This window comes from Pleurodeles waltl, chromosome 2_2 (genome assembly GCF_031143425.1).
Source record: "Pleurodeles waltl isolate 20211129_DDA chromosome 2_2, aPleWal1.hap1.20221129, whole genome shotgun sequence".
Taxonomy (NCBI): Eukaryota; Metazoa; Chordata; class Amphibia; order Caudata; family Salamandridae; genus Pleurodeles; species Pleurodeles waltl.
The window spans coordinates 29,576,922-29,595,380 of record NC_090439.1 but is presented as its reverse complement, the minus strand read 5'-3'; the positions used below and the strand labels follow the sequence as shown (position 1 = coordinate 29,595,380).

The 18,459-nt window shown below is 44.8% G+C and overlaps 1 protein-coding gene across 1 annotated transcript in view; it reads right to left on the bottom strand.

Moving 5' to 3' along the window:
* KDSR (3-ketodihydrosphingosine reductase) overlaps positions 1–5,111 on the bottom strand; it is a 281,528-nt gene extending 276,417 nt beyond the window's left edge. Inside the window, exon 1 of the mRNA XM_069219441.1 lies at positions 4,855–5,111. Coding sequence (XP_069075542.1) covers positions 4,855–4,965 — 111 coding nt within the window. The 5' untranslated portion in view covers positions 4,966–5,111. The remainder of the gene's footprint in view (positions 1–4,854) is intronic.
* Positions 5,112–18,459: the final 13,348 nt, after the last annotated feature.

The following is an 18,459-nucleotide window of genomic DNA, read 5'->3' as shown; positions in this document are numbered from 1 at the left end:
GACAGGGGTATCTACTGTTCAAGATGTCTTTACATGCAGTCTTCGGTAAAAAGTGGCCTGTGCACATTCTACTCTGTTCAAAGGAAATCGTTTTTGTGATATTCCGGCCGCTGGAAATTAGATCACATGGAGCTGCTTTTGCTTATTTGCACCAGTCGGGAATAGAAACCGTTATATATGCAGTTTTAAATTATATTTTAAGTGCCATGAATATAAGATCAAGATACTGAGATTTTTTCTTTATTTATATTTTATTTCTTTTTATGGTATTTTATTATTATTTTCTTGTATTTATGGACGTTTATGGCTCAAGTGACCCGAATAACGTATTGTGATGATGAAGTGGCCTGTTAAGAAATTGTAACTGTGCAGATCTTTAATAGCAAAACAACTGTCTTCCCACAATGTACCCTTTTGTTTTGTAATGTAACTTATGGTGAATATGTTATATGATAGTTAATAGTCTCACTCTTTCATGGTTAGGTCTTTTTAATTAACTGAAATAAATGTATATATTTTTATAATTAAGGTTCTCTTGGTTTTTTAAAAATATGCATTTGTCTTTGACACGGAAAAGGCTGCAACAAAAATAAGTTTTTACTATTTTGAGTAATGTGAATTATTGATTTATAATACTGAGTTTTTAAAAATAACTCCTGTGGGAGCGTCAATAGTATTAGCATATTTTTACATACCCTCGTGAGATGACAGAGTTCTCACTACACATGCAACAATCCCTTGTCACATCAAGCACACAAAAAAAAAAAGTCTAGTCATGAGGCTAAGTTCATCTCACCACAGACCACTAGAACCGTTCGTGTTTGCCTCTTTACAATGATATTTCTCCCTTATGTGGCAGTTTTATGCATCCCACAGTTAATCCGCCCCAAAACCTGACGTCAAAATGTTATCTCTTCAAAGTCCCTGAAGGAGTAATTGAAAATCTAATCAAGGGTCCACCGGCAAACCACATACTAAATATTCAAGTACATTTATCAATGTATTAACAGTAACTTGCACCTCCATCTGCTTATTTATGCTAAATGCCATCTCTGTGAAGGGCCCTACAATAAAACACTACCTGCTATGAAGCAGCTCTATGCAGGGCATGTAAATTAGGTCTCTAGGTATTAAATTTAAAGCATAACTGAACATTAGGTGTGTAAAAGTCCAATGAATTCCAAGTATCTTTATTAAGTATAAGCATCTCACATAAGAGCCGGCTACCCATCTTCAAAATGCTTCAAAGCCTCGCCAGATAGAAAGCGCTACTTGACTAAGCAAATAGGCCTTGCCTATGCAAGAGCATGGCTGCTGTTCGGCATGGTGTAAAGTTAGCGCAACGTAGAGGGGCATGGCGAAGAGTAGGTTGGCAGAAAGTGTTGTGTATTGGAATGGCATAGTGTGGAGTCGCACAGAGTGGCATACACTAGACTGGTGTAGAGTATAGTGGCAATGATGCAGAGGCATAGGATGCAGCTGCGTACAGCAGAGGGGCATAGGGTAATGCAGAGGGCAGCGGCGCAGAGTAGAGACAAATGGCATAGCGTCTAGAGTGCAGAGTAGAGTTGGGTGCCATAGAGTGCAGTGTGAAGTAGTGCACAGTAGAGTGCAATGGCAGAGTCAGAGGTGTGGTGTGGAATAGAGAGCAGTAGAAGAGCACAATGATGCAGAGTAGAGTGCTGAGGCATACGGTGCAGTGACAGAGTGCAGTTATGCAGAGTACAATGGCATAGAGTGGTTAAGTGTAGAGAGGCGTAGAGTGGAGTGGCACAGAGTGCAGTGTTACACAGTACATTAGAGTGGCATACAGTGGTAGAACGCAGGGGCATAGAGTTGAGTGTTAAAGAGTAAAGCGCACTGACAGAGTGAAAAGGCGTAGAGTGCAGTGTTGCAGATTGGCGTAGAGTTTAGTAGCATAGACTGGAGCTGTGCAGAGTAGACTGGTGTGGCCTGGAGTGTGGCCTGGAGTGTGGACTGGAGTGGTGTAGAGTGAAGCAGGGAAGAGTACAGTGGAGAAGAGTGCATTGCCAGAGAGTTGAATGGTACAGGGTAGAGTAGAAGGGTGTAACGTGAAATGGATTAGAGTGCAGTGGAGTGGAGCGAATGCAGAGAAGCTGTGATTTTTCCACTGCTATGCAGGCTGTGCATCGATTCCAGCAGGCTGGGTGTCGATTTTTCACAGCACAAGGAGTGCTTTGCAGAGATGAAATCTTTTTGGCCCTGAAACTTCAGAAAACAGGAGGCAAGCTCAATCCAAGCCCTTGGAGAGCACTTCTCAGCAGGGCCAGAGGGCAGCAAAGCAACAGCAAGGCAGCAGTCCTTTTCAGCAAAACAGTCAGGTGAATCCTTTGGGCAGCCAGGCAGCTTCTTTTGGCAGGTTGAAGGTTCTTCTTCAGAGTTTCTTCCCCAGTAGGTATCTTGTCCAGTAGTGTCTGAGTTAGTAAGGTCAGGGACCCAGTTTATATACCCAAATGTGCCCTTGAAGTGGGGAAGACTTCAAAGAGTGGCTTAGAGTTGCACAAAGTCCCCTTTCAGTACAATTCTGTCTGCCAGGGTCCCAGTAGGGGGTTGGCAGTCCATTGTGTGAGGGCAGGCCACTGTCGTTTCAAATGTAAGTGTCAGGCCCTCCACCCTTCTAGCCCAGGAAGACCCATTCAGTATGCAGATGTGTGCAGATGTGACTGTGCATCCTGCGTTTGTGATTGTCTGGGTGAAATGCACAAGGGACCTGTCAACCAGCCCAGCCAGACGTGGATTGGAGACAGGCTGTAAGAAACAGAGGGATTTGAGTGTAGAGAAATGCTCACTTTCTAGAATAGCCATATTAAATCAAACTTCACCAAAAAGCAGGATTTTTTATTACCATTCTGGCCATACTAAACATGACCTGGTTACCCCTTTCAGATCAGAATCTACCACTCAAACACTTTATGAGGATAGCCCTAATGTTATCCTATGAAAGGAGCAGGCCTCACAGTAGTAGAAAACGAATTTAGGAGTTTTACACTACCAGGACATATAAACTACACAGGTACATGTCCTGCCTTATACCTACATGGTACCCTGCCCTATGGGTTACCTAGGGTCTACCTTAGGGGTGACATATGTACAAAAAGGGGAGTTTAAGGCTTGGCAAGTACTTTTAAATGCCAAGTCAAAGTGGCACTGAAACAGCACACAGAGGCCTTGCAGTGGCAGGCCTGAGATATGGTTGAGGGCTACTTATGTGGGTGGTACAACCAGTGCTGCAGGCCCACTAGTAGTATTTAATTTACAGGCCCAGGGCACCTGTAGTGCACTTTGCTAGGGACTTACAAGTAAATTAAAAATGCCAACTGGGTATGAGCCTATGTCACAATGTTTTAAGGAGACAGCATATGCACTTTGGCACTGATTAGCAGTGGTAAAGGGCGCAAAGTCCTAAAGCCAGCAAAAATTAGGTCAGAAAAAGAGAAGGAGGAAGGCAAAAAGTTTAGGGGTGATCCTGCAGAAAGGCCATTTCTAACAGTTTCCAACACACTTCAGAAATAAAACAAGCATTTGCAAAGCAATGGGTCTCGCATTTGCTCAAGTTAGAGGTATTACCATTGTAAATGCCTAACAGAACTTTTCTTGCCACACAAAAAAAAAAAAAAACAGTTGACATAAGTCAGCCGATTCAAAGCACCGCTGAGATCGAGAAGAGAGAGACAAAAGGAAAAAGAAGTTTGATTGCAGTCAAGGTTATCGGCAAAAGGGCAATTATCCATGTAACAAGGTTGATGGCCAAGGCAGTAACAAAACTGCCCTATGGATGGACAAACGTAAAGCAGTTACCAACGAAAACAAAGGATTTCAGAAAGGCGAGCCTATGAATGAGTGATAGTGATGGGTGTGTATTGTTAAAATCCCAGATACATATCAACATGTTGGAAAAGCACTGCTTGCATGCTGCTATGCTCGACCTAAAAAACATGCGTTCATAATTCTGATGTATTCTGGCCTTCTTATGCAGTTCATTTAAATGTTGTTGTGTGCGAGAGAAAGACTTTCCTACCCCCTGTATCCAGTAAGATTGTCACATAAATCCTCTCCCACTAAAACCAGAGAAAGAAAAGTAAACAAGTGCCGTTGGAAAACAGCATCTGTCATTTGACCTCAGTCTCTGAATGCACAGCAAATGTGACGAGATAAGAACAAGATTTAAAGGCCTGTTAACAGAAAGCGAGTTTGTGGAAGGATATAGAAAACATGGTTTAGGCAAGGTGACAGACGAACTGAACCTGGAGAGCCTAAAGCAAATAAAGCCAGCAAATGGAAAGCCAGAAAGTGTGAGTTACAAACCACAAAGCCAATAGTGATCAACTAGCGGAATGCAGTCCTAGGCCAACCCTCTGAAAGTCCTCTTGATGTCCTTAGCAAATCAGACAACTGTGCTGTCTCGCAGGCTGCGATCTAAAATGCACAACCGTCATTATGTCACGGAATAAAGATTTTGAAAGGCGGGCACATTGCAGGTAAATAAATAAATAATTTATACTCGAGTGTTTCACAGGCTGACAGCGCTACAATATATTTCGAAAGTTTTTTGATCCACATTTTTTAGAACCGTACTGACTTTGAGTGGAGAGTTCGTTAAATCTGGTGTGAACACTCATCACAAAACGTGGTAAAAACAAGGCAATATCATGCGCAACACGGCATTAATGCTTTTCGGAGGAGTTCACGCCTCCACCACACACCCACTTCAGGGGTCCCAGTGACTTCAGAAACTGATGGGTAACAAGGGCAGTCCTAGGATCCCAATCCCTTAGGGTATAAAGAGAATCACCCCCACTCACTGCGAGGCTGCAGCGGACTCAAGACACTTACCACTACGTGCGCCCCGGCCAGCTTCAGCGGCTTGGGGCTGATGAGCGGGGACACCATGTAGAGCAGCAGCACGAAGGCCACGGTGAAGGCGGCGACCACCAGCAGCAGCATGGCGGGAGCAGGCACCTCCGGCGACGGGCAGGCAGACAGCGCGAGCGCCCGGGTGCTTACCTCCACCCCCTCGGCACAGACGCGCTCGGGCGAGTTCACCCGGTCTCCCGGGACGCCGCAGCCGCCGCACTCTTGTTTTTCCGGTGACTTTTGATGAGGTTTCCGCGTCGCTCTTCTGGCGGGAGGAGCCAAGGATCGGAGACCGCCCTCTACCTGTCAGAGGCAGAAACGCGGCCCCACACGCGCGAGCTGGACGGCGTAAGGCGAGAGGACCCTTACCCAGGGTTCTCGTATGTCTGGGCGATACATAGAAGAGACCGGGTGCTACATTCCTAAACGAAAACATATTTTACGACATATGTACTATTAAGAGTAAATAATTCGTGATGCACTTTCATAGTCAGTTTATCACAGTTACTAAGTTTTCATTGAGTTTATGTGTGATATTTCTATACTTTCTGTGAGATTGTGTGTGAAATTTCAATGACAGGTGCGACACTTTGAGCAGCGCTTTATCACGGGGAACGCAGACCAGTCCTCTCTTTATAAGTAAATGAATTTCACAAATGACTTCCTTTGGGCACTGTAATACTTCTCATCTGAAGTGCTTAGAAATAGCAGACTTCCACTTTGAAACCCTCTTTAAAAAAGATGAGTTATTTTAGTATGATTGTCATTTTTCACGTTAGATGGTAGTTCGGTCAGGCACCACATATGATAAAACACGTTATTCATTGATATATAGCGATGTATAAAAAGAGCATTGCGCTTTGAGCTTATGCTAACACTAGCTTGTGTTTACACTGACCTCCGTCTTGTCACTTGTTGATTCTGGTTCTAAATAAGACTCTACTAGTTTCATTTGTATAAGCAGAAAGTGTTCTCAGAGAAACTTTGCGTTACTGTGAATCAAGGACGGTTCTTGCTGTCACAGACTATTATAGTATTAACTCACCTGTGTAGCCATGTCTGTGAGAAAGGATGAATCTTAATGTTTCCTTACACTTGGGGAAATCTCTGAATGTATTCTATTGTAAAATGTTTTTTTCTGAAATGTTCCTCATTGGTTTAAGTCCAGAGAATTAAATAGTCCCACAGAATGTATGAACCCCTTTGTCTAAACTCCTATTTAAGAGTGTGGATTTGTTACCATAAAGATAGACCCCTATTGCCTATCCTAGAAAGCACATTTATGGTCAATTTCATTGACAGCTGTACAGAGTTCTTGTACTTATGATTTATATTCTTTGCTGCTTTTTTACTTATGGCACTCTATCAGTACTTACAATTTAATTCTTATGTAAAGCATGGAAAAGAGCCCTTTTGTCTATCATTCTTATGAGAATGCCCCAGCATCAATGCATGTGTTTAACAATCTACTAGTGAAGGTTGCAATCGGGCAGCACCAAGGTCTGTATCAGGACTACATCACTCCCAGTTCTTGATGTTGGCACATCCTATGGGAAAGTATTTGACATAGAGATTTGAGTGCTGACATTATTTTAATTTAACTTAATAACCACACGTTCGCCAGCGGTTGCTTGGCGCTATGGGGGGCATACTAAATTAAATTAAAAAGTACAAATAGAGTCAGAAATGTGCTTGTTTAAAAAGCCAAGTCTTTACCACTACCCTGAAGAAGACATAATTACCTTGAGACTGTGAACATAAAGGGAGAGAGTACCAAAGGGAGGGCGCAAGAAAAGAGAAGGTTCAGCATGCCTTTGACCACCGGCAACAGGAGAATTAAAAGGATAGCGTTAACTTACATGGAGGGCAGCGTAGTAGAAAAAGGAAATGGAAAACATAAGTTTACAAAAAGGCAATGACAAAAATAAAGCCACATTGAACCGAGTGCTCTACTTCGTGCGACAATTTAAGTCCAGAGGTTTCTTTGACATCCTCAATAGAGGGAACCTGCTGGAATGTTTTAAAGCAGTGGGTCCCAACCTTTTGACTTCTGTGGACCCCACCTTATCATTACTGGAACCTGGGGACCCCACTGAATCATAATTTAAATCCGGGGACCCCTCTCACTGAGTCATTACTGAAAGCTGGGGACCTAATCTGTTAATATTATTTAATTTTCTAAGCAGTCGTGGACCCCCTGAGGAGGCTTCGGGGATCCCCAGGGGTCCCCCGACCTCAGGTTGGGAACCATTGTTTTAAACCATTCCAGGATTAAGTCTTATATACTCAGATGATTTTGGCAAAGTTGGTGTCATACCTTCAACATCCAACAGAATTTACAAAACAGTTGTTACTTGGTGTAATCATGAGCACATTGACCTGATTTATTCAAATAAGGGCGACTTTGCAAATTGTGGTATGTTTGCTGAGAAGCCTCCAAATGTATTATACCCCATCCTTTTACCATCGAGTGACAAGTAGCAACTAAAATCTGGGTGTGGGCAGACCTCCCTTCTGAAATCAGTGTACTTTGCTTGTATACTCAATATATCCATATTAATGTGTTTATCGCCGCAAGACCATTCCATTTTCTATCCTTCCCCTGTTCATGTCCTGTCTTCCCCTCCTCATTCCTTTACTGCTGAGAGAGTGTAGATTTATATAACATATATTAGAGTAGTATATCTTTATTAATGTGTGATGATACTGCATAGAAAACTGTAATAATAGCAAACTCACTTAAACACGCATCTGATTTGTGACTACGGTAAATGGCCACCAATGTATTCACAAACTAATAATAATGTATAAAATGTTTATGTTAGATTCAATTAGACTTATATTAATGTTCGTATTAATGAAACTGTATTAAAATTCCTCATAGGCCTTAAGTTAACGTAAGCTACAGTGTAGTTGCTCAGCTCTCATATTAAATGCATTTTTTTCTGTTTTCCAGTGTGCTGACTCGCAAAGGGCCATGACCCTGCAAATGTTCTTTTTCTTCCAATTTGGAAGATGCATGTATCTTTGTAATTCCGTTCCCAACCGCATATTTGCCGCCTTAGTTTAAGTTTGTATACAAAATTGAAACAAGTGTAGATTAATGTTATGTACAAGGTCACTTAAACCGGTGAACGACGAAAACTGCTGACCAAAGAACGTGCCAAGAGATGCCAAAAGAGGAAGTAACCCCGGACTTGCCACCTCCGGAAACGTCAATTGTGAAGACCAATCAAAATGCCATGAATAATCGTGGGGTGACAATTGGGATTACCTAATGCTTAATTTGATAGGTTAAAGATATTGGGGTGTAGTAAATGACCAATAAAATTTTGGGGGACTGTACTATGAAAAAGGGATAAAAACCATGTCACAGAAGGGTCATTAGAATTAGGTAGGGAATGGTATTGATTTTATCCAGAAACTCTGTCACTCTGTTCGGCGACTTGAGAATTATTAAAAACCATCCTCATTCATAGACTGCCCAATTTTTGCACTTCTCCTCCTTATGAGGGAAGTGTCCCCTATGCCTTTAGTTAAGTCCTGTTTGATGGCGTTTGACCAATGTCTTGAAGACGAAGACTGATCCTGGGTGCTGACCTAATCTTTGGAGGGTAATTAGGACAATGCGATTTGTAATTTGTCTGTTTGCTTTTCCTTTATAGGTACCAACTGCTCATTTTGTTAGAGACCATAGTTAGATGTTTTTTCTCCAGATTGATGTTTTAATTTGTTTTGCATGAAGCCCAAGATGCTGATGCTAATCTGTGGTTAGGACAGAAGTTCACTTAGACTGACGCAAATTGACCAATGACTGACATTATGCTATGCTGATTTGACACGTAAATGACATTCTGCTGTAGTCTGATCTATGTTTACGCCGTGCTATGTTCTAATGTTTGTGATTCTCTCGTTAATGAAATCTTATCACAGTTTCCTTATTGTGACTATGCTATTATGTTTCCTGGTATTGAGATTGACTCTTTTGCTCGTAGATTGTAATCAATAGGGAATAAAATACATAAAATTCTAATATATGTGTGATTATTCATGACTGAAAGGTCATGGTTGCGTCACTAAATTCTGATTAATGACTTTGACCAAAGTGAAATGTATTGTGGTGATAAATATTGATGACATCATTGATATATTGATCAGCTGTCTCGTCCTACGGTGTCTCTCAACTGGGTCAAAAGATTCATTGGCCTAAAACGAGTCATAATGTGTAATAAATTAACATAAAAGGACGCTGTGACAGATCGAACAGTATAAAGGCAGCGGAGAGGCGTTAGTGTTGCTCAGGTAAGTGGTTTATTCAAATTAAATGGAAAAAATGTTTATAGTTTAGGTAGGGTAGGGTTCCCGAAATTATGGTCTTGTTCGTCTTCTTCCCTGACTGGTGGTTTCCTCTGTTTCTCTTGTTTTCTCTTTCAGGTGGTTGCTCGGCTGTTCTCTCGGATGGTTCCAGGGACGATACCGGAAACAGAAGGACAGAAAACGCTACGGTAAGTATGGTGGTCTATGACGTCTTTCTCTCTCTCTCTGCTATCACCGACTGGGGAAAAGGTAAGAAAAGGATGGGGTTTGTGCCAGTGAGGAGTTGGGGAATGACCTGACCCTAATCTAGGGTTGTGGGAAATAAAGTGTCTCACACGTGGTTGTCGCTGTGCCCCTTTTAAATTCCTCCCACGCCACCCCTCCTTTCCTCTATATCTCCTCCCCAGTCCCCTTTAGATTCGTGCCCCCTCTCTGAGTCCAAAAGGACCGTACCTTGTTTAGCCACGACCCTCCAGGGTCGTGGCTGGCGTTATGGCGGTCCTCCTGTCGATCTCTCCCTGCAGGGTTATCGGGTTCCGGTCCCTCGTTGCGCACAGGATCTCCTTGGCCTTCCGTTCTCGTCGGACCTTCTCTGTAGTTTGTCTCCTCCTTGGGTGTTTCCTCTCTTGTCTCCGCGCTCCTGGTCTCTCCTCTCTCCACCGGCTTCCCCTCCTGTTGCGGCGCGCCTCTCCTCTTCACTCTGCCGTACCGGAAAACCTCATTGGTTTCCCCGGCAACGCCATCTCGCCAGCCTCGCTCTGGTCGCGTTTCCCCAACAACGGGGAAACGCGGAAGTGATGTATCGGAGGGTTCCGATACGTCACACGTAGCACTCTGTGCCGGAGTGAACGGGAACACCCGGTCACACACCTCTCCCCATGAACGGTCCTGTTCGAGGACCGTGGTAGAGTCCGGGAACCGGGACAAATAATCAGCCGGGGCCTGCTGGGGTCCGGGTATGTGGCGGACCTGAAAGGAAAATGGTTGCAGTTCAAGGAACCATCTCAGAATCCGGGAATTTGTATCTTTATGAGCGGACAACCAAGTGAGGGGAGCATGATCCGTAAAAAGAATAAAAGGTCGACCTAAAAGGTAATACTGTAAAGTGTCCACGGCCCATTTTATGGCCAAACATTCCCTTTCGATGGTGGGATAGTGACGTTCCCGGGGAAACAGTTTCCTACTGACATATACTACCGGGTGATCCCTACCTTCCCCGTCGGGTTGGGCCAGAACCCCCCCAATCCTACGTCGGAGGCATCTGTATATAGATGGAAGGGTTTTGAGAACTCCGGGCACTGTAGTATGGGTTCTTTGGTCAGATAGGATTTCAGTTGCTCAAAGCTAGCCTTCTGGTGATCCGAAAAAGGTGCTAATCGGTTAGGGTGAGATTTAGACAAGAGATCCGTGAGGGGTGCGGCAAGGGTGGAATATTCAGGTATGAACCTTCAATAGTAGCCTATTAATCCCAGGAACGAGCGTAAATCTTTTTTTGTTTTAGGGTGAGGTGCGTTTAGAATGGCGTCTACTTTCTTAGTTTGTGGTTGTAGAGTCCCTTGACCAATTTTGTATCCTAGGTATGATATGTCGGGTTTTCCTATAACGCACTTTTTGGGGTTGGCAGTTAAACCCGCTTTTGCGAGAGTGTGGAATATCTGTTGTAAATGGATTAGATGATCATCCCAGGTTTCGCTAAAGATAACTACATCGTCTAGGTAGGCTGCTGCAAAAGTTTGAAATGGTTTTAAAAGCCTATCCATTAACCGTTGGAACGTAGCTGGTGCTCCATGAAGTCCAAATGGTAGCACGGTGAAATGATAAAGTCCCGACTGAGTGGCAAAAGCCGTTTTTTCTTTGTCCTCCGGGGCTAATGGAATCTGCCAATACCCTTTAGTCAAGTCTAATGTGGACATATATTTTGCCTTTCCAAGTTTTTCTAGGACGTCATCTACTCTAGGGATTGGATACGTGTCAAACATTGAACTTTCGTTAAGCTTCCGGAAGTCAATACAGAATCTAATAGTACCATCAGGTTTTGGCACCAGGACTACCGGGGAGCACCAGGGACTAGTCGAAGGTTCCACCACCCCTAGTTCTAGCATTTTCTGTATTTCGTCTTCCATAATCTGTTTCCTTGCCTCGGGGATACGATACGGACGTAATCTAACAATTTTACCTGGTGTAGTCCTTATTTTATGGTATATCAAGGTGGTTTTACCCGGCACTACTGAAAAGAAATTTCAGAAGTGCTCTAGTAAGCTATATCCCTGCCCTTTTTCTAGTGTCGTTAAGGCTTCATTGACTGCGGGTAGCCCTTCCCCATCGTTGTGTTCGGTGGGACAAAACTCAATCTGCAAGTTTTTACTAGGACATAGGAATCGACCCATTTCTCCGGAAGCGTCGGAGTTGTCTGGTTCTTCCCATTTTTTAAAGAGATTTATATGATAAATCTGGGTTTTCTTAGGATTGACCGAGATTTCAATCAGATAGGTGATAGGAGAAACGTCTCGCAGTACCCTATATGGACCCTGCCATCTTGCAATCAGTTTTTGCTCGGACGTGGGACGCATTATTAGTACCTGGTCTCCTGGTAGTAAAACCCTTAACTTACTCCCTCTGTCGTAATACTGTTTTTGGTTTTTTTGGGCTTGTTCCATATTTACTCTAACCGTTTCCCATAAACTTTGTAGTTGAGACCGTTAGTTGTGGGCATATTCTAATAATGGTCTTCCTCCTTCTTCCGCCTCCTCTTCCCATGTTTCAATGGCCATGTCTAAAAGGGAACGGGGCTGTCTGCCGAACACCAACTCAAAGGGGCTATGGCCGGTTGAGGCCTGTTCATGGGTTCGAATAGCGTATAATACTAATGGTAATTTCTGATCCCAGTCTCTCCCTGAGTCCTGCACTACTTTTCTCAATAGGGTTTTTATTGTTCGGTTGTACCGTTCCACCAATCCATCCGTCTGTGGATGGTACACCGAAGTTCTGATTTGGGAAATACCTAATGTCTTACACACCTGTTTCATGAGAGTAGACATGAAGGGGGTCCCCTGGTCAGTGAGTATTTCATGAGGAAACCCAACTCGAGAGAAAACATTTATCATTGCTTGGGCAACTGTTTTGGTAGTCATACTTTTCAGAGGAATAGCCTCGGGGTATCGGGTGGCATAATCAACCATAACTAGGATATATGTGTGACCTTTCATTGAGGGTACTACAGGTCCAATCAGATCCATCCCCATCCTACTAAAAGGGATGTTTATGATGGGTAGGGGCATTAGAGGGGCTTTCTTAGGTCTACCCGGTTCCGTAAGCTGGCACCTGGGACATTGAGAACAATATTTTCGTATGTGGGCGAAAACACCTGGCCAATAAAACCGCCTGAGGAGGTACTCTTCGTTTTTTTCCCTTCCATAATGACCCCCACCTGGTTGATTATGAGCCAGAGTTAGGACGTGATCTCTATAATGCTATGGTACCAATAATTGTTGTTTATGTTCCCCCGTACGAGTAGTGGTTATCCTGTATAAAAGGTTTTTCTTAATTAGGAAGTAAGGACCCACCTCCTCGGTTTCTTCTGATTTTGCGGACTTCCAAGCTTGTGCGAGAGAAGGATCTTCTCTCTGTTGAGGAAAACTGACAGGTGCCTCATGGGTTTCTGCTATAAGACCTTGGCCTTGTCCTGGCGCCTCTTGCTCCCGATAATACTCTTTTCCTGCCCGTTTTTCTCGACAACGTGATAATTTCCTACGGGTTATAGGGCATTCAATAGCACTGTCAGAAAAGGGGGCTTCCCTCCACCATTCCTGTGTCAGCTTGGGGTTTCTAACATGATCCAGGATCTCTTGAAAATGTTCATAATCTGTCCCGATGATACATTCCTCAATCAGTTCTGTCATTATCCCCATAGGCAGGACATCCCGGTAATTTCCCCACTCTACTGTTAGTCTCTGCAAAGGGTATTGTTCTTTGTCTCCGTGAATACAGCAAATATTCACCCACTGCTCTACTTCCTTGTCTGCTAGGTTTACTATGTCTTTCCTAACTACGGACTGGCTGCAACCTGAATCAATGAGAGCCCATACCGCCCGTCCATTGATGCTCAAGGTCTGTTTGAACTTCATGTTACCTCTTCCTGTACACAGAACCCTTCGCCGAGTTACTCCGATCTCCATCGGCTCACTGCTATCATGTTTCCTCTGACACATGCGGGCTATGTGTCCCCATTCTCCACAGTTATAACATTGGGGTCCTGGTACCGGTGGACTGTCGGTTAGTCTACGAGGAACTGGCTCGTCGGGAAGGATTCTGGGAGCGATTTTGGGGTTGGATACACCCGGTTTTATGCTAGGTCGGGGTGGTACACTCCTTACATCCACCGAGCGATGATAGGCACATGCTAAATCAATCGCCATATCGGTATTCACTTTTGGATGTTGGCGGATCCAGTTTTTGGTAGCAGTAGGTAAAGCATCTAAGTATTGTTCGAGGACGATCATTTGTATCACTTCCTCTCGGCTATTCCCGGAAGGGCCCAACCATTTCAAAGCCAAATCCTTTACACGATAATAAAAGGTTCGGGGGTCCTCATGCGGTCCCCATTTGATTTTCCGGAATTTGACCCTATAGTATTCGGTGTCATGTCCCGCCCGTTCTAAGATACTAGTCTTTATCTCTTGGTATGGGGTGGTTCCCCCCGGGTTGGCTGCTTGATAGGCTGCTTGTAATACCCCCGTAAGTAAGGGTGCAACATACTGACCCCATCTGTCCTCAGGCCATTGGGCTGACAAAGCCACTCTCTCAAAGTTAGTGAAAAAAGATTCTGGGTCTTCGCCTTCTTGATATTTCTGCAACACGGAACTTGGGACATTGGGGTGGACCTTATTGACGGCAATGGTCTCGGTTAATTTCTTCATGGCCGTCTCGTGGACCAGTTGATTGTTTGCGAGGATTGTCGCCTGGCTTTTTAAAGCCGACTGTAAGGCTTCCCTGTCCTCTTTTGCTTCTCGTTGATGTGCCTCCCACACCAACTGCAGATGTCGCTGGCCTTCTGCCAGTTGTTTTATCATGTCTTCCAACGAGGGGTTATCACTCATTATTTATACTGTTCGCTTGTCTGGGAGGATTCCCACAGAAATCCCACTTCTGACACCACTGTGACAGATCGAACAGTATAAAGGCAACGGAGAGGCGTTAGTGTTGCTCAGGTAAGTGGTTTATTCAAATTAAATGGATTTTTTTTTTATAGTTTAGGTAGGGTAGGGTTCCCGAAATTATGGTCTTGTTCGTCTTCTTCCCTGACTGGTGGTTTCCTCTGTTTCTCTTGTTTTCTCTTTCAGGTGGTTGCTCGGCTGTTCTCTCGGATGGTTCCAGGGGCGATACCGGAAACAGAAGGACAGAAAACGCTACGGTAAGTATGGTGGTCTATGACGTCTTTCTCTCTCTCTCTGCTATCACCGACTGGGGAAAAGGTAAGAAAAGGATGGGGTTTGTGCCAGTGAGGAGTTGGGGAATGACCTGACCCTAATCTAGGGTTGTGGGAAATAAAGTGTCTCACACGTGGTTGTCGCTGTGCCCCTTTTAAATTCCTCCCACGCCACCCCTCCTTTCCTCTATATCCCCTCCCCAGTCCCCTTTAGATTCGTGCCCCCTCTCTGAGTCCAAAAGGACCGTACCTTGTTTAGCCACGACCCTCCAGGGTCGTGGCTGGCGTTATGGCGGTCCTCCTGTCGATCTCTCCCTGCAGGGTTATCGGGTTCCGGTCCCTCGTTGCGCACAGGATCTCCTCGGCCTTCCGTTCTCGTCGGACCTTCTCTGTAGTTTGTCTCCTCCTTGGGTGTTTCCTCTCTTGTCTCCGCGCTCCTGGTCTCTCCTCTCTCCACCGGCTTCCCCTCCTGTTGCGGCGCGCCTCTCCTCTTCACTCTGCCGTACCGGAAAACCTCATTGGTTTCCCCGGCAACGGCATCTCGCCAGCCTCGCTCTGGTCGCGTTTCCCCGACAACGGGGAAACGCTGAAGTGACGTATCGGAGGGTTCCGATACGTCACCCGTAGCACTCTGTGCCGGAGTGAACGGGAACACCCGGTCACAGACGCGTTATCAGTTCTGGTAGCAGAGCAACGGTTTGGCCCTTTGGGGCCCTAGGACGGAGAATCATTGTTTAAGTTGTTTTTCTGTGACAGTGCAAATCGGAAGTATGATGGGTTTCTAAGTTCACCATGACTTTCCCGGGATCTCGGAGCCTGCCTAAGTGAGATGGGAATGTTCTCGGCATCATAATGTGTGTTGTAGGGTTATTGCGCTTGTTCAGCTTATGCCTTTTGCAGGTGAGTGTGAAATTTGTGCGTATCTAGGCCAGGTAAATGTTGTTTTAGTAGGAGTAGGCGTACTCCGCAGTATGAGAGTAGGGAAGTCGGCGTACTTCATATGAGTGTGGCGCTTGATGCTCAAAATTATCCACGTGGTTGGTTGTTTTATGTACGGACCTGTCGTGGTCTAAGACTCCGGAGTATATTGACAAGTGTAGGAGACACTTGGGTTTATGTTGTAATCTGTGCGGTTTAATAGGTCAATCAGGCGTGGTTGACAAGTCGAGATTGAGTCGAAATGTATGTGTGAAACCTTCGATGGAGATTTGGCAAGTTCTAAAGTGCTCTAGGACAAGCCATTGACAAGTCGAGAGTAGAATTTGTGGGTTGAATTCTGCTTGCGTATGCGGGGACGGAGAAAGAGAGAGTAGCGGCCAAGGCTTCAAGTGAAATCTCTGTAAAGTTCTGAAGCGAATGTGTTACCCTTCCTGTAGTAAACCGGCAGATTTGTGTTGTTGTTAAAGGTGCTTGAAGTAATTTTGCATTAGTTTGTGTGAATCCAGTGAGGGGCGGACGAGCCGCAAGACTTTGTCAGCTGCAGTGTGTGAGTGTGACGTCAGTAGTGCCGTGCTGAGATAGGTCAGTTGTCGAGAAGGGTCGCACACGGATTGGCTGCCGTCCGTGAGAGGCAATAGATTGAGAAAGGTGGGTGAAGAGTGTCTTGGGAACTAAGTCACTTTCTGATTAAATCCAAATAAAGGAAAAATCGCAAAATGAATTTTGTCAAAGCATTTAAGAGCGCTCTGAAAGGAGACGTATATATTGTAGCAACCGATGGGGAGCCTACACCACCCGAGGGTACTACAGCTTACCTGGTTATGGAGGAAAAGGGTGTCGCGCCTTGTTTATGGATGAAACAATGTCGCAAATTAACAGAAAAAGAGGGATGTCTAGCGTTCCCAGAACATGGGACATTCAATCCGAAGGTGCTAGAGAACTTAAGGTTTATGTTAAGTACACAAAAACCACCTCCGAGGCCAGCTCAATATGAGGCTTTAACGATTTGGGATTTAATGGCTCTTAAACATAGACAAGAAAGGTTTCAGAGAAGATTGAAAAGGGCAGAAAAATCCTATGCAGAAGCTAGGTGGGATAACGAGAACAAAATGTGGAGACGAGGGATCGTTGACGGGTTACAATTGTTCCCCGCCATAGCTCAAGGAGAAGGGTCACAGGGAAAGAAAGCCTCCTGTAAAACAGATAAAGATTCAAACAAATCTAAAGAGAATAAAAGACATTGGGAAGAGGAAGATGATTCAGATGATGAGAAATTCATGGACCGATTATTACATGATCGCCCGCCACCTTACGCGGTGAGTGACAATGTTCCAAGCACTAGCATGGATCCTGGGAACCAGACGCAGGAGAAGGGAGTTGCTGATACGGTACAGACTAGTGATACGGCTTTGATACAGAATGGTGTCAATGTACCCACTGCACCAGACATACCGATACAGTTGCAACCCCCACCGCAGATACAGAGAATCTACCCAGAATCTATCCAGTACTTGAGACTACGACAAATCTGATAGTGCCGCCAGACCCGGTATATACAAAATCAAAGTTAGTGCAAATTGAGTCAACTCCGAAATTGCTGTCCCAACCGCAACCACAACTGATACCAGGGTATAACCCAGTGGCTGGTCCTCCATTAGTGCCTGTCCCGGGTACTTTGGAACAGACCTATGGAGTTACTTCTCCACGGAGTTTGGGACCAGGTCAGACACCTGCTGCCATATCATTGCCAATTACTGTCGGTCCACCAGTGCCATTGTATGCTCAAGGCAAAACAGACGTATGTGACCACGGAGTAATGACCCATGATGGGATAAGAGGAGGGTCTATAGGAACCCCCCAGATAATGGCCCCGGGAGAACTCGCAGTTGGAAAGCCAAGGTCTTTAATAGACCTTAGTCCAGTGGGAGCACCCATGGAAGCAATGCGTCAAGCAGGGCTAGGGGTTTTAACTCCGCAAACGATGAGTACGAACGCTTCACAGTCACCAATGATACATGCAGAAAACATTTTGCTGCAAGGTTTTACAGTACAACAGCTAAATGAGTGGCTGGAAAAAACCTATGCTTCACAAAAGACTACAGTGACTACTATAGAACCGGAAAAGACAGGGCAAGATGACTACCTGAATTTTGTGAGACTGGGAGTGGAAGCTGCTGAATTAGTGGAAGGTACGATGGGAGTAAATAGATTGCAGTCATACACAGAAGCAGAATTGAGATACCTGTGCCCCAAAATTACTAAAGAAGTGGGCAAGGTGCACCAGAAATTAGCGAACCTGGCAGATAAATACAATATTGATATTGAAAACACTAAACATTGAAAAGAAGCTACAGATTAGACTTTGATTCAAAAGATTTTGAACACATGAGATCTGCGGAAATGAAGGCACATTTAAAAGAATTGTTGCAAAGTGCGCAAATCTGGGGTGCACTGGAAAAATGGGAAGGCAGATGGGCAAAGAAAAGGGATAAGGAAAAAGGTGACAGTCCAGGGTCAAATCAAGCCAAAGCCTCACCCAATGTGGAATCAGTAAAAATACTACGTATGAGAGAAACAGCTGGTGGTGTCTTAGTTCATGTACCATGGTCCAGGGGAGACTGGATCACTGCCTGGCAAACCAGGACTTTCTGGGAGGCACACCTACCCCCCACCAGGTCAGAGTTTAACCTCTGCACCTGACCATTCAACTCAGAGTCACCACCCTGAAGTTGAACAATTGCCTGGCACGCCAGGACTTCCTGGAGGGCACACTGACCCTCCACCAGGTCAGAGTTTAACCTCTGACTTTGGCCATCCAACTCAGAGTCACCACCCTGAAGTTGAACAATTACCTGGCACGCCAGGACTTCCTGGAGGGCACACTGACCCTCCACCAGGTCAGA